Source organism: Monosiga brevicollis, genomic scaffold (genome assembly GCF_000002865.3).
Source record: "Monosiga brevicollis MX1 MONBRscaffold_30 genomic scaffold, whole genome shotgun sequence".
Lineage (NCBI taxonomy): Eukaryota > Choanoflagellata > Craspedida > Salpingoecidae > Monosiga > Monosiga brevicollis.
Genome location: NW_001865067.1, coordinates 31,021 through 46,985, shown reverse-complemented (window position 1 = coordinate 46,985; position 15,965 = coordinate 31,021). Strand labels below are relative to the sequence as shown.

Below are 15,965 nucleotides of genomic sequence, written 5' to 3'. Positions count from 1 at the left end.
TCTTCCTCCGACACTTTGATGTTTGATCATCTTGCCTGCGTGGCACACCGATTTTAGCTAACACATGGTGATGTTGTACCTGTACGTCATTTTGATGCATCAACCCACAGGACGGCGATACACCCCTGCACGGTGCCTGCAATAGGGGTCTTGTGAAAGTGGTGGAGATGCTGTTGAAGCACGGCGCTGATGCTGAAGCCAAGGCCAACGTCAGTACTTCCCTCTTCTTCCCTTGTGGCCACGCTTTGCTGTCGATTCGCTATGCCCTTTCTTCCTCTCTTTTTCAGCTGTAATGCTTTGTTGAGCTAACACGTGAAGGTCATGTACCTGTACGTGATGCGGATGCATTTACCTACAGGATGGCTATACGCCACTGCACTATGCTTGCAGTAGTGGTCATGTGGAGGTTGTGGAGATGCTATTGAACCACGGCGCCGATGCTGAAGCGAAGAACGACGTCAGTACCTCCCGCTTCGGTCCCTTACTGGCTGCTACTGCTTGTTCCCCTCTGCCCATCTCTTCCCTGCACCTTGCCTCTCGTGCGTGCGTTTCAAGCACACGCTCACATATTTCAATCGTTTTGGACTGTCGTCGCGTTTCCAGAATGGCAACACGGCTCTTGATTTGGCACGTCGATACGGACATGGTGACGCATTGACGCCTGTTTTTGCCGCCCCCCAGGCACGCCTTGCACAATCATCTGAACCTCTCGCACCGCCTACACGTGTACTTCCTTCCGCCTGATTGCCGTTCCTACCCAGCCCTACTCCCACCTTCGAGGTGAGTTCCCTCTCCTTCCTTGTGTTCGCAACGCGCTTTCCCACCCGAAACTCCTCTCCACATCCAATCCACTCACAACGAATAACATCACATACCCTCCATTAGATCACGGCCTCTGTTGTGGCGGTGGTGGACACTTGGTTCAAGCCGCTCCTGCTCAAGCAAACCACCACCTTTCCCTCCGCACCTCGACACCATTATCAACGGTGCCCTCAAACGTGGCCCCAACCTCGCAGTGGTCGTTGCCAACAGCCCGAAGACCGTCCATGAAGCCCCAGGCCTTTCTGCTTCGGGCTGGATTTTTCAATTACAAGTATCAACGCGGGTCTGGACCCTACTAGAAAACGCTGAAAGCTACCGTCCTGGTGATTGGGATCGATGATTACAGGATGATGTCTGATTGTTCACGTTTGGGCTTGTTAAGAAAGCCCGGTAAACATTGTGTGAGTGTTAACTTAGTGCGGCCCAGCCGACCGAAAGTAGCTTTTGTCTTTTGCCATCATCGCTTGATTTCTGTTTTGTTCTGCCTTTTTTTGACCAGGACGACAATAGTACGGCATAGCATAGCATATCACAGCACCGAGCACACAGCAAACAGCAAACAGCACACAGCACACAGAACGGCCTGCCTGATACAGGAAGAGTCGAAGAATATTTCAAAAGTGTCCAGGCAACACCTATGACGCTTGCTCCAGCTGCATCAGAACAAGCTTCAGCGTAGGGCGGGTCGTGGGGTCCAAGGTCCAACACGCGTGCATCAGTGTCACCACCGTCTTGGGGACGTCAGGACAGCGTGTGAGCACACTGTCAGTGTCCAGTCGCTTGCCAGCTTCCAGCAGCTGGGAGAGGACCGTCATCAAGGGCCCCCGCCGTTTGCCTTCTTGCAGACACAGGTCTGGTGCTTGTCCAGTCAGTGTCTCCCACATCACCACGCCAAAAGCAAACACGTCTGCCGGGTAGCCGCCGTTACGGCCCGTCGTCAGCACCTCTGGGGCCATGTACAGCGGCGTGCCAACAGCAAAGCTCTGCTCCCGCCTGTCTCCGATTTCAATCATCGCTGCCTCTCCGTCCAGCACGACAGGACCCCTCTGGAGTTGCGTGCGCGATAGCAACGCACGCTGACGCAGCTTGACCGATCCAAAATCTGTCACTTTGGCACGAAATTGTTTGGTTATCAACACATTGCCCGCCTTCACATCTCGGTGAGCGTGGCCAAGCTCGTGCAAGTAGGCCAACCCTGTCGCCACGTCACGCAGAATCAGCAATCGCTGCGACAGATTCAGATCACGTGGCTGACAGCCCCGCAAGACCGAACGAAGCGAGCCCAAGGACACAAGCTCCAGCACCAGAAAAGGGACGCCCGCCTGTCCATCAAAAGCGCCTTCACCAGCTCCAAAAAATCGCACTAGTTGCGGGTGCCGCGTTCTTTGCAAGAGCTCGAGCTCCTTCTGAAAATCTTCCACTGCTGCCGTGTCCAGGGTGGCCGATGCTTTAAGCACCTTGACGCACACGGAAAAGCCCTGCCATTGGGCCCGCCACACCTCGCCAAAGGCACCCGGCGAATCGCCGTCAATTCGCTCCTCCAATGCGATCTCAGACCGTAGGATGCGCCACGCTTCCTTCAGTTCGGCCACATCCTCAAGGTAAGCTTGTGACAACAGCTCGCGCTCATATTCGTGTGACTCTTTTGTAAGCCGCAATCGCCGCCGGTAGCGCTGTATGAACGCCACCACGCCGCCCAATAAGCCAAAGCCAAGCATCACCATGAGGGCGACGAACCACGGTCGCCGGTACACTGGGGGAGGCTTTGGCGTGCAACGGTGCGACGTAGGCTCGCCCGTCATTTCATAGCCCGGCGAACATTCGCACTGAAAGCTTTGCTCCCCAAACGTTTGCGCTTCTGTTCCGTCCCATTGAACCACAAGGTCCGTGGTGGGCTGCAGGCCGCACTGCAAGGGCACACCGCGCAATTGCAGAGTGGGGAGATCCTCGTAGCCGCATACCGGTGTTGAGCCGTCGGCCAAGAAATAGTAGATGCACCCCTTTGCGTCAGAATTGCCAATGAAAACTCGTGAGGCGAAGACGCCGGCAATGGCTTCAACGTCAAGAATATGGTTTTCCGAAAAGTCAATGATCTTGGTACCAACATTGAGGCAATGTTGAAGCGCCTGTGGCCAATCAAACGGCTGGACCATGGCCAAGGCCGCAAGATAGTGCGTCCCAGCCCGTTGGCATAGATGGGGCGACCACGAAACGTTGGTTTGAGAAACATCGAGTTGGTTCGCCTGAGGCCATGTCACCACCGACAGCTGCGGATTGGAGGACACGTTGAACAACCTCAAGGCAGGCAAACCCGCACCCAGGGAGATGGATCTGAGGTTAGGCATGCGATTGATCTGGAGCGTTGAGAGTTGTGACCCGGGTGGCAAGTCGAGCCGTAACGACGTTGTGCGCTTGAAGCACGAGATTGTCAGTCCAACTAGATCTGGGTAGGTGACTTCAAAAGCAAGCGTCGGGGTATCCAGGGACAAATCAAGTCCAAGTTCCGTCAGATGGTGCTGAGCCAAATTATCAAGGCCTGATACGGTGGCGCCCGTGAGATCGAGTTGTTGGAGCCGTGCAGCAGACGCAAAGTTCAGATGCACAGCGTAATTTGTTGGGCAATCATCGCGGCCAATGCGAAGACCTTTCAGGTCAGGCATATGCAAAAGATCAAGGTCCAGCTGGGTGAGCCGAGAGTTGGCAATGTCCAGGGATACGAGGTTGGTCAAGGCCGTAAGCCAGTCTTTTGGCAGCGTTCCAATGGGGTTGGCGGTCATCCTCAATTCTTGCAAGTTGGGCGTTCCAGCAAATACATGGCTGGGCAGGAGAGTGAGGCTATTTCCATTCAAGTTCAGCCGCTGCAGTTGGCGCATGTGGTCAAACATCCCAGGTGCGAGGCCCGCAAGCGCATTGTTGGCTAGCACGAGAGATTGCAATTGACTAAGCGAGTTGAAGATGCCCTTGGGAAGGGCCGAGAGGCAGTTTTCTGCCAAATCTAGTTGCTGCAGTTGGCTGAGGCTATCCCAGCCATTGGCCTCAATCCTAGTGAGGCGATTGTAAGTTAAAGAAAGCCGTTGCAGGAGATTCGACTTGCCAAAGGTCCGATCCGGAAGGACGGTCAGGCGATTGTTGTCTAGCTTGATGGATTGCAGCTCACCCGTGTTTGCAAATAGGCCAGCAGGAATTGATGTGAGGTGGTTGTTGTTCAACGTCACAGTCTGGAGATGCAACGTGGTGCTGAAAACGCCATCCGGGAGAGTGGTTAATACGTTCTCTTCCAAGTTCAGCTTCCGAAGTTGGGTCGCATCCTGAAAAACGCTGGTGGGGAGAGCTGCGAGGCCATTTTTGTTCAAATGAAGCGTCTGCAGCTGACTTGCGCGCTCAAAAATGCCAGCTGGAAGCGCCGTCAGCGCATTCTCAGCAAGCTCGACCACTTGTAGCTGGCTGGCAGCGGCGAAAAGCCCCGTCGGGAGCGAAGTGAGGCTGTTTTGGTTTAGCTTGATGCTTTGCAGTTGTCCTGTGCAGTCCAACAGGCCGACTGGGAGGCTCGTCAGCCTGTTCGCGTTAAAATTGAGTGTCCGTAACTGGCAGGCGTGGTCGAAGAAGCCCTCTGGGAGGGCCGCTAGGCTGTTCTCAGATAGGTCGAGGGTCTGCAGCTGGTAGACGTGGTCAAAGAGGCCACTCGGAAGAGAAGTCAGATCGTTGTTTTTCATGGCAAGACTTTGCAGCTGATGCAAATCATCAAAGGCGCCTGCAGCAAACGAGGAGGTGGTGGATTCCATGTTGAGTGTCTCAAGTCGGAATAAGCCACGAAAGCCTGCCGAGTCGAGCGAAACACGCAGGAAGCTGAGATCCAGGAATAGCAGCTCGGCCAGCCCATTCAAAGCCGTGCTGGATAGATTATTATCGCAAGCTGCGCTCAAGTCAAGGTGTCTCAGACTCTGCAGGCGCTCAAAAACACCGGGCGGCAATCCATTCAGGTTGTTTTGGCTTAGCTTCAGTTCTTGAAGTTGTTGCAGACTGTCAAACATCCCTGGCGGAAGCTGGGTCATCCAGTTGGATTGTAGATTAAGCACTTGAAGCTGGTGTAAGTTATTTAATGCGCCCTCCACGAGCGGGTAGGCGGTGGTTGGCTGAAAGGAATCAAGGTTTACATCTCCGTTGTTCTGAAGATCCAGGCAAAGCAAGCCTTGAGGAAGAGCATTGCCAATGTCGGGTGTAAAGCTGTTGTTGCCATGTTCGTATTGGTTTCGCAGGCCAAATGTCGTCAGATTCAACGGTTGAGCTAGCAGTAACGGCAAAGACTGCACGTCTGGCTGGGTGAGCCCAACGGAAATGTATAGAGTCTTGATGCGCTGCATTACAGCCTCGCAAGGCGTCGATGTGGAGCACGACGCAACGAAGGCGTGGATGCCCGTGCTGATTAGCATGCTGGTGCTGCTCGTGTTCATCAAGTCCACCTTTCCATTACAGCTGTTGGTCCAAGGACCTGCCACGACCAGAACCTGGTCATCCGTAAAGTAGGCAGTATCCATGAAGACTTCTGCTGTTGGCACGAGGGACCAGCTGCAGTTGGCCTGATTGTCGCCTTCACTCCGCCGCGAGCGGGGGAAGTGTTGGCTCCATGGTGCTGAAGCGCTTGAAACCTGAGGTGGACGCATATTTATTGGCAGCAAGCGTCAGGGATGTGTGGGTCCATTGGCGTACGCGGCATAACGCTCACCTGAATGGGATCACGCTTGTGTATGGCCGGCAACAGCAGTTGATGAGACGAGACGGGCAACGGTGCTACCTGTTGATTGCAAGGTAGGCGGGTGGGTGAGTGCCCACAAGTGCCACCGCACCTCAACATGGGCGCCTTGCTTTTACCTCGCGGTGTTGTCGGCGCGCCCTGACTGTGTGAGGCGGGCGCGGGGCAGCCACGAGCGAGCTGCAGAGGGCCTGAAGGGCCGCGCTAAATGTCAGGCCGAGACTCCCCGTGGGCTCTGTTGTGGAAGCCTGGCATAGCCGCTCCACCCGCTGCTGCTGCTGCTGCTGCTGCTCATGCTGTACTCGCTCAGACTCACACTCACAATGACAGGTCGACGTCACGGCGGCAACGGCGCGGGCGAATGCCAGCAGCAGCAAAATTGCAACGCCGCTACGGAGCAAGCCTAGCGTGGCACTTGATGGACGTTCAAGCCTCCCCATCATCTGCGCGATTCAATCACTACAACCCCTCGTCCTTTCAGTCGCCCCCGAGGCGTAGACCACCTCGCAACGCAACCTTAACATGTATGTGTAAAACGGATCCACACGCATTCGGTCTCAAAAGTCAGTTTGCAAGCAAAGTGCATCCGGATGTACTCATCATGATTGTCGGATCAAAAGTGTCCGAGCGACACGTACCGAAGAACAGCTATGCAGAACAGCTGTTTGAATTATCACACAGTCACACTCTTGAGTCATGGCATCCGAGAATGACATGATATACAGGTACTCGACTCAGACAACCCGACCTTAACTCCTCCAACACCGAACAAGCTCCGGGTTGTTAAAGCCCGAGTATCATGTCATCTCGGGATGCCATGAGAGTGTGATTTCGTGTGTAGAATAAAACTGCTGTTTTGCACAGTTGTTCTTCGGTAGGTGTCGCTCGGACAGATAATCTGTCTCTGTCTCTATGATTATTTTACTAAGCAGTTTCTAAAAATCAAAATGGCATCGTACGTCTTCTCCCTCTCTCCCTCTCTCTCTCTCTCTCTTCCTCTCCGCGCTTCTCTCTCTCCCTCTCTCTCTCCTCTCGTTGTCATGTCCCTTTGTGTGACGCGCGCGCTCTCGCTCCTCTCTCTCCTCTCCCTCCTCTCTCTCTCTCTTCCTCTCGCTCTCTCTCCTCTCTCTCTCTCTCTCCTCTCTCGCTCTGTCTCTGCGTGTGTCTCTGACTGCTGCTGCTGCTGCGTGTGCTGCTGCTGCGTGTGCCGGTAGTGTCTCGGCCGTGTGGTTCACATGGGTCGTCGCTGATGATGATGGTTGCCTGCTGTGCCGGCTCACCGCGTAGCTCGGATGATTCAGACTACTCGTTCCCTTCGCGCAAGCCCGCGGAGATGGCCCTTTATGCCACCATCGAGGACGTCAACCAGGAAGCTGCCGCCCTCTCCAGTCTCAACGATGTGGTCGATAACTCGCTCGCTCCCAAGATGGGCTGTACGTCGGTACTCTTCCAATGGCTGCCGGGTCCCGCCCGCCCCTGCCACCTCTCCCATCCGAACACCCTCACGATGCAATGCACTTCCTCCCCTTGCCCCCCCCCCCCCCACTGCCAGCTCTGCAAATGGCCCAGGAACAAGAGTTTGAACGCCTTCGTCTGGAAGCCCTCGTATGTTTTTCTTCTTCACGAGCTCATGTTTTGAACCCCGCTCCCTCCTCCTCTCTCTCTCTCTCTTTCCCCCCCTCCCGTCGTCTGTCTTTCCCATTCCCCCCCCTCCCCACTTGTGTGCCGACGCCTCGATACGCCAACATTGACCCAGCTCTGCTTTCCTGATAGGCGGCGCGCAATGCCAACGAACCTGCCAAGTTTGTCAAGGTCGATGAACCCTCGCGCTCCTCCACAAGCCCCACCGAGGATCAGCGACAGCAGCTGCTTCGCCAAGCCCAGCAGGTGTGTCCCCGCCCACTTTCAGCCCTCGCCCAGCCTGCTGCTGATCCTCCCAGCCCGCCAATCTGACTGGGTCTGTCTGTGTGTGCGCAGCAGGCCGAGACAAAGCCCGCCCCGCCCACCGCGTCGAGCAGCAGTGGGCCCACAGAAGAGGATCGCCGACGCCTCCTGGAACAAGCCATGAGCCAGGCCAAGGCTGCCCCCGCTGGCGGTAGTGGCAAGGGTCCCAGCCTTGAAGAGCGCCAGCGTCTCGCCATGGCCGCCATGAACCAAGAACGTCGCTCCACCCTTGATCGCCGCGGTACCGGCACCGGCTCCGGCAAGGGCCCTAGCCTCGAGGATCGCCAGCGTCTCGCCATGGCTGCCATGCAGCAGGCCCAGACCAGCACCATGTCTCGCAGTGGGAATGGCCCCAGCCTGGAAGAGCGCCAGCGCCTCGCCATGGCTGCCATGCAGCGCGAAACAAGCCAGTAACGCCTATCCGAGCACCGGCATCCCCTTGCCTAATCGACTTGCCCGCAAGCCCTGCTTCACGGTGGTGGATTGGCCTTTCGAAATCTCTTACGACGGTTTTGCAATGCCACTTCATGCCCCTGCTCACCCCGTATATTCTTTTCCGTATATTTTTGTTTCTTGTTCCTCTTCTCGCTAACCCGTTTGAACGCCATGAATTGACCCCTTCTGATGAACCCGTCCAGCATTGATTGCGATCGATTCGATTGTGTGTGGTTGCCACCACCAACTCTTCCGGGCTTCATCAGACGCTTTCACTCCATCCCTGGCAACCATAGAAAAGCACTTGACTCTCAACAAGACGTAAAACGTGACTTTCGGCAGCGCTCGCAACCAAAGGCTAGCGTTGTTCGCTGAAGCAGAGGGACTCAACAAACCCTTGTCCCTCCGCGGGTGCAAGCACTGTCCGTACAGCCGAGTCGAATAGCTGACATGAACACGACGAAGAAGAAAAAAAAAAAGAATCCCAAATCCACCAAATTGAACAAGACTTTAGTGACCAAGAAGACAGCCTCCTCATTTAAAGGGATTGCACTTGCAAATGGCCGCCTTGAGACCAAAGCCGGTGAGGCTGCCTGACAGCAGGCCCAGGTTGAGAAGGAGAACGGAGAACTGGCCCACCGACTCGGCGTCACCGGGAGGCACCAGAGAAGGGGCAATCATCATGCACATGGTGCCAAGGTAGCCGTTGGAGATGCCCACGGCCAACATGAAAAGGGCGGGGAAGGCATCATTCTTGAACAGGACGTAATCGGCATTGGCCACGTTGCACAGAGCAAACAGGGGCACAAACAAGACGCGGGCCAGGACAGGGATGGGCAGCTTGCGGTAGTTGGCCGTTTCGGGCCAGGGTTTCCACCATGTCAACAGACGGCCAATCAAGTCGCCAAAGTTGAAGAGGAAAAAGACGCACACAGGCACAAACCACGATCGCCATTCCTCGTAAGGCGACGTCTGCGGCGAGAGCAAGGGCAGTCAAACGTCAGCACGATGGTGGGGGCCGATGGGTCCACGCACTGTGAAACAAGAGCATGTCGCATTGCGGGGCGTACCGAGCTGACGCTGGCCGAAATGGCCGGGAAGATGGATAGCGTGATCCAAAAAACGCAAAACACCATGACGCAGGGCAACCAAGCCTGTCAAGCATAAAATTGGGGCAGCGGCACCGTGCCAGTCAATGTGCATCCCCTGATGGTGCCAGAGCAACACGGAAGATTGAGACGAGAGTGTACCTTTCGAAAGGGGCTGAGGATGGCACCGTCCTCCGAGTGCAGGTAGGAGCGATAGCGCTTGAGAGACTTGCGATCGCGCTTGGTTTGGTTCTGTAGGTTTTTGACGAATGCGTGCGAAAAGGCAAGGCAATGATGTGGCGCAACCAGACAAGGCGACCGGCACAGCACCAGGGCAGGTCACAATCAAGCTAAAAATGTTGATGTCAACCAAGGCCCCGAGCTATGGGGCCGCTAAGGCAAGCAAACAAACTGACGGCGGGGGCCTGGCCTACCACGGAGGACGACATGTCGGGGTTCTTGCGAGGCGATGCTTGGGTGCTCTATCAAATGACAAGATGACATGATTTACAAATTGTGAGGAGAGAGAAAAAGTCGGGCCACGATGAGGAAAAAAAAGGGGGTCAGGCACCGATAGAAAACCAGGGTACCGCCAGGGGGTCATCAGGTAGGCGGACTCACTGCAATGCGGGCGGCATCTGCCTTTTCGAGATTGCTGATGACGAGAGGATGGCGCATCAGCAGAACGTAGCCCACGAAGCAGCACAGAAGAACCACAACGGAGAGGATGAAGAAGAGAAAGGCGGCTTCACGGGGCTGGCTTGTGCCGCTCACGCCCAGGGACACGAGGTTGAGGCCAGCCACGATGACACCACCCAGGGCCTGGTTGAAAATGAAAAGAAAAAAAAAAGGGGAGAAAAAAAAGGGTGAATGGCATGAGTTGAGTGGTCAACCAAAAATCGGAAAAAGGGATCAAAAGCAACAGAGTCGAGTCCACACCTGGCCGTTCATGAGGGCGTGGACATAGGCCTCGGGCATGACGCCGGCGAGGCCAAAGAGGCCGCTCTGCAAAAAGGCACCGGCCGCTGTCGAGACCGAGTGAGGTGAACACGAGGGAGCGGAATGGCATGGAGCACAAACAAAGGCGGTTTGGAGCAAGGCAAGGCGAGGAAGAGAAGGCGAGGAAGAGAAGGAGGACGAACCACCAGCAGCGACGGTTTGCCCAATGGTAATGGACATGAAGGCGTTTGTAGAAAGGCCGGGGATCTTGCTAATGACGGTGACGGAGGAAAAGACAATCACCTCAATGACCAGCGGGGCCAAGATACGGGTGTGGACGTTGATGCGCTGTTTGTAGCGCATGGCCAGGAGGATGAAGATGATGCTGGCCCCCTGAAACGAAAAGCTGAAATAGTTTTCGTAAGAAGACTGCAAAAAGTGTGCGGCACACAACAGTGTCAGATTGGCTGGTGGTCCAGGGGCCGTGCGAGGCGTAGGGATGGGCGAGGCAACACACGGCATAGTTGGTGCCGGCGAGGACATCGTCAAAGTACGAGGTGACGGTGATAAAGGCGTTCCAAGGGAACAGGCTGCCAATGCCTTCGAGGAAGAACAAAAAGTACAAAAAGCCAACCCTGGAGACAGGTGCGGAGCGCGAGGGCAGCGAGAGGAGCGGGAGTGGGAGCGAGAGCGGGAGCGGGAGCAAGGCAGGAAGTGAGGTGAGATCAATGAGACGAAAAGGCGTTTGGAAAGCGAAGGATGGCCAAGGACGGGAGCCAGGCAGGGGATGGCCAAGGGGGCATGAAGGAACTTCTTACACGGAGCGATCGGAGGAACGATGAACGACCACATTGTCTTCAGGAATGGCCAGCAAAGGTTCGGCAACCCCTGCTTCTTCCGGGTGACCCATCTTGACGAGCAATCCGGGGCTCGTGCCAAGTCAAATGCCTGCACCGCCACCACGACACCACCCAATCATCGTGTCCACCCCCGAACCAGCAAGCGCATGCACCCCAAGAAAACCATCATCCCATCAGCCATGAGCTGGGCGTTCACTTGAAAAAGAAAAAAAACAATTAAAGAACACCAACAGCCAAAGGCAGCGCGCAATAGACATCTCTCTCTCTCTCCAACAGCACACACACCACACTGTCAACACCGGGAAGCCGCAACGAGCAGCACACACACACCCACACATACATACATACACACACACACAGAAGGAGGCGGAGGGGAGGGGATACGAGGGACGCAGAGAGGGAGAGAGGCGCTCCGGCGATGGTGTGCGCACGTCTCCACACACACACACACACACACACATACATACCTTTGGGATGAATGCAGGTGTGGGAACTTGATGGCGGACGATGTCTGCTCTGACGTCTTGGGGGTGTTTGGAAAGAGGCAGCGCCCGTTGAGGTGTCGGTACCGTGCGGCGTCCCAAGGTCGCCCCCCCGGGGCACCCGAGTCCCCGACGACGAGAGGCGCGAGTCGCTCTGCACGCGTGCGCGCTCGCTCTCTCTCTCTCTCGCTCTCTCTCTCGGCGCGCGCGTTGAGGAGAAAAAAAAAAAAAGATGAAGAGAGAGGGGTGAAGCGGGTCCGTGGATTCAGAGAGAGGGGTGAGAACGGAACAGAATCATATGGTGATTTAGAGAGAAACGTAGAGAGTTGGGGTCCAGTTGGTACTTTGAGTAGAGAGGATGAAAAGGATGATGAGGGGTCAAGAATTCAGGCACGGACCAGTCAGAGGGACGCTCAACCCGGCGACAACTGTCTCACTGTGAACAAAGCCAAACGCAGAGACACAGTGACTGGCTGTTCAAGCGTCCAACCAGTGACATTGTTAGTGTGAATAAGTTCACACTTTCTACTGTTTGAAGTGTATAAATATCACACTTTGAGTACACATGCCTTTCTGGAGGTGGTGTACGTGTGCGCGACTCTCTCGCTGGTTTTGTCAGAATGTAAATATGTCATACAAAATGATATACCAGGCTTATGTATTTTACTTATGTGCTTCTTTTTTTTGTTTTTTCAACGGGTTTTCTCTGACAAGGTTTGCTGCAACACGATTTATCTCTGCGAATGGCTCTAAAACCTTTACTTGCGGTGCTCAGCCTCGTGCCCCCTCTCTGCGCATGCTCTCGCACTTTCTCTCCACCTCTGAGTGTGTGTGTGAGTTGAACGCTGGGCTGCGCCCTCTTGCGGGCCAGTAGCACCACTGCTGCTGCTGCTGCTGCTGCTGCTGCCTCTCGACCTCTACCTCCCGACCTCGACCTCAACCTCTACCTCGTCTTCTCAACCTCAACGTCCTGTCTTGACCTTCCGCGCTCCCAATATCTCGACCTTTTCTCGCGGGTTGCTTCTCGCTTTGCTCCGGTTCGTATGCTGGGTGGGAGCCAGCCCGACCCTGAACGAGTGTTCACTCCTCCCCTCTCGTGCCGCCTCACTCGTCAACTCTCACTGATGCGCGTTCGTTCTTCACCCCTTGCTCTCCCTCCGCAGGCCCGACATTGAACGAAAGCCGGCTCCCATCTCAAACTCTTGTGCTGGACCCCTCGCTTCGGCCTGCCTTTTCCCATCAACCCGACGCGTGTGTGTGCGACGGGCTCGCACCCAAGAGCCGCCATGGCACATCGCAACGGGCACTCCAGCCATTCATACGGTGATGGCAGCTTCAGAGATGGCAGCTTCAGAGAGTCCCGGGTCAGCCAGAGGAGTCCTGACCCCAAACGCGCCGTACGCCTCTTGCCCCGACATCCGTCCCGCATCACTCGGAAAAAATTAGCCCTTCAATGTTCTCACGCTGCAACGCATGACAGCGACACGAACCGCACCCCCTGAGCCAGGATGACCAAGACGGTCACCTCATTATCCATCGAAACGACTTCAATCACACAACCTTTGGCCCAAACCAGCGCTGTGCGTCCACCGTGCCCAACACACACCCGTCCCGCCTGCTGGTCGCTTCAAGGCTTCTTCGCTCACCCGCAGTGCATATCTGGTGCAGACCTGATCAAACAAGAACTGGGTGAAGGCACCTTTGGCAAGGTTCTGCTCTGCCACGACAAGTACGTTGACCCCAGACCCTGCTTCTGCTTTGCCCCCTTTTCTTGCCACTCCCAGCATGCCTGACCCTGCGCGATTTACCTACTTCCTGTCCCTTCCCTTGGCTCAGCAAGTACAAAAATGATGTCGCCGTCAAGGTCATCCGCAGCATCGAAAAATATCGCGAGGCCGCCAGCGTCGAATTTGATATTCTTAGCCACATCCACCGATACCTCGAAGACGACACCCCCATTGTTCAACTCCTTGCCTGCTTTGACCACCTCCGCCATCGTTGCCTCGTCTTTGACGTCCTCGGCATGTCCGTCTACAACGTTCACCTGGCCACGGGCTACAGGCCCTACTGTTATCATGACACCGTCGCCATCTCTGCCAAAGTCGCCGAAGCCCTCGCCTGTACGATGCGGTTCTTGTTGTTGTTGTTGTTGTTGTTGCAGAATTGCTTCTGGGTTTGGATGTTGCTGCGGCGTGGTGCACCACAATCCTCCCCCATTTTGGCCCTGTTCGTGGACATGCCGCACGCTCACCGTACCCGCTCCGTACTCCTTTGCTCAGTCCTCCACGGTGTTGCCATCACTCACACGGATCTCAAGACTGAAAATATCCTGCTGATTGATGACCATTTTGACCTGATTCGCGAGGTGCCGGCCCATTGCCTGTTCACTCCCCGCCCAGACCTTCTTCACATTTCGTTGTCCATGCCCTCCGCCCGCGCTTGACTCATGAGCCTGGGAAAACAAAACCAACTGGTGTCAAATCACAGAATGATCGCGAGGTCATCAAGCTCCATGACACTCGCATCAAGGTGGGCTTGAATGACACCCGAGGGCTTCAATGCCCGACTCTGTGAATGCCATTCCTCAAACGCTCGTGCCTGTACTGCCCACGGCTCCACCTCAGGTGATTGACTTTGGCTCAGCCACCTTTGATTGGGATCACCACACCAGCATCATTACCACTCGCCACTATCGCGCCCCTGAAGTCATTCTTCGTACGTATGGGCCAGAGAGGCCAAAAGGGCTCGAAATGTCCTCGACGTCTTGCTTCGCCTCGCCCCAGCTTTTGCTCAACCAGGTGCTTGCCTCTTGTTTCCGTAGAAGTGGGCTGGACACATGCCTGTGACATTTGGAGTCTGGGGTGCATCACGGTCGAGTTGCTGGATGGTGCCTGCCTCTTCCAGGTATTGCCTGCTCGTCGGCCCGGCGCTCACTTGCTTGAACATCCTGACCTTGGGGCTTATGCACTTGAAAACACACCATCTGTTGACACCTAGACGCATGACAATTTTGAACACTTGGCCATGATGGAGAAGCTCCTGGGCGAACGACTCCCCCCTCACATGCTCAAACCCAGCTGGTGAGTGGACATGAATCCATGCAAGCCGAGGTGTGGCCTCTTCCAGACCGCTCAATGTCTTTGATGTATGTGCTCGCTTCCTACGGCCGATCGCGGTGGGGGCCGGCTGCTCCGATAGTATTCCCGCGGGCGACGCACAAGGGCGTTTGCGGTGGCCCGAACTCGCCGCGGATGACCAAAGCATTGCATATGTGGCCGACAAGTACGAGCCGCTGGAGCGTTGGATTCCAGACGCCCGAGCCGCTCTGCGCGACGTGGTGCGCCGAGCCATGACCCTTGACCCCATCCGCCGCCCTTCAGCCGCCCGGCTGCAGGCGGACTTTTTGGCCCTCCTTGATGCTACCACGCCCGTCCCAACGAGCGACACCGCATGACACCCAGTCGCATCCCCTGTCATTCCCCGTCCATAGCTGGTGACGGCCGATGATGTCAAATCGGGGGTCCCGAATGCGCATGTGTGTGTGTGTGTGTTTGTGTGTGTGTGTGTGGTGTGTGTGTGTGTGTGTGTGTGTGTGTGTGTGTGTGTGTGTGTGTGTGTGTGTGTGTGTGTGTGTGTGTGTGTGTGTGTGTGTGTGTGTGTGTGTGTGTGTGTGTGTGTGTGTGTGTGTGTGTGTGTGTGTGTGTGTGTGTGTTGTTGCGTTTGTTGCAACCTATTATGTTGATTTTGAAACGGGTGGCCGATGTGCGGACGAGGCTGTGCCTCCGCCAGCGGTGAGAGTCAAAAGAACCCAATTGCAGCGCTAGACGACCGGATTTGACCGTTTTAAGCTCAGAAGGAGCCGTCTTGAACTCCCCCGATTAAACGCAAATACCACGTTGAGAGTCATACTATGAGAGTTTTCGTATGCAACGCCAGGCTGTAGCATCAGCTTCCTGCCATGTGCGCAAGTACACGCATGCCGTGTGATTTGCACCAAAAAGCCTGCCACAAGTCAACGCCGCAACGGGCCACACCCGATGGCCGATCGGCCCCCATGTGCGATACATGTGATGCGGACGTCCGTCCGTCAGTCGTTCCCCCACATGTAGAGACCACTTACTCCTCAACAAGTACTAGAATATATTCTTCATAAACTATCAGGTTCTAAACACTGTTACATTAACATCTTCTTCGATAACTGTGATTATTGGTTCATAAACCTCCAACATCGGATTTCAAGGCCAAACATGCATCAAGTGTGTCCACTTCAACAATAGCTCATATTGGTACCACGTTACTTCTATATAGAGATTCGATGAAAACTGCATAAAGTCGCTTTTCTTCTACAATAACTCCATTTACTGCGCAAGGTTGCACGCGCACGCGTAAATCCTCCAAAGCGAAAGAGAGAGAGAGAGAGAGAGAGAGAGAGAGAGAGAGCGACGCGCTCGATCGAGCATCTGATTTGATTTGGCAGCGCCCGCTGGGTCGTTCCGACTTGCGGCTGCTGGAGCTGTTGCTCCCAGAGTTGACGCTCGACTTTGACTTGACGGATAGCACCACCACCCGCGGTACGATCCGGCACGTGTTGTTGTTGTTTGGAGGGGTTGATGCCACTTCAAGGAGCTGCTGGGAGAGACGGGCA

At 55.3% G+C, this 15,965-nt stretch overlaps 4 protein-coding genes across 4 annotated transcripts; 2 read left to right on the top strand and 2 right to left on the bottom strand.

The window, feature by feature from the left end:
- Positions 1-1,457: 1,457 nt before the first annotated feature.
- On the bottom strand, positions 1,458-5,357 carry MONBRDRAFT_28923 (uncharacterized protein; the record flags this gene model as incomplete). The annotated part of the gene is made up of 1 exon (XM_001749349.1): positions 1,458-5,357. One exon carries the CDS (start codon positions 5,355-5,357, stop codon positions 1,458-1,460), a length of 3,900 nt encoding a protein of 1,299 aa, XP_001749401.1.
- Positions 5,358-6,519: 1,162 nt separating this feature from the next.
- On the top strand, positions 6,520-8,140 carry MONBRDRAFT_34098 (uncharacterized protein; the record flags this gene model as incomplete). The annotated part of the gene is made up of 5 exons (XM_001749403.1): positions 6,520-6,731; positions 6,860-7,005; positions 7,125-7,177; positions 7,346-7,459; positions 7,550-8,140. 5 exons carry the CDS (start codon positions 6,520-6,522, stop codon positions 7,928-7,930), a joined length of 906 nt encoding a protein of 301 aa, XP_001749455.1. The 3' UTR covers positions 7,931-8,140.
- A 301-nt stretch (positions 8,141-8,441) lies between these two features.
- Positions 8,442-10,888, bottom strand: MONBRDRAFT_34097 (uncharacterized protein; the record flags this gene model as incomplete). Its single annotated transcript, XM_001749348.1, has 9 exons — positions 8,442-8,923; positions 9,022-9,105; positions 9,202-9,291; positions 9,474-9,521; positions 9,661-9,861; positions 9,979-10,064; positions 10,182-10,407; positions 10,496-10,613; positions 10,797-10,888. The coding sequence occupies 9 exons, from the start codon at positions 10,886-10,888 to the stop codon at positions 8,486-8,488; spliced, it is 1,383 nt and encodes a 460-aa protein (XP_001749400.1). The 3' UTR covers positions 8,442-8,485.
- A 1,940-nt stretch (positions 10,889-12,828) lies between these two features.
- On the top strand, positions 12,829-15,062 carry MONBRDRAFT_28920 (uncharacterized protein; the record flags this gene model as incomplete). The annotated part of the gene is made up of 9 exons (XM_001749402.1): positions 12,829-13,049; positions 13,157-13,440; positions 13,600-13,685; positions 13,808-13,849; positions 13,945-14,035; positions 14,142-14,224; positions 14,318-14,400; positions 14,582-14,657; positions 14,811-15,062. 9 exons carry the CDS (start codon positions 12,829-12,831, stop codon positions 15,060-15,062), a joined length of 1,218 nt encoding a protein of 405 aa, XP_001749454.1.
- Positions 15,063-15,965: the final 903 nt, after the last annotated feature.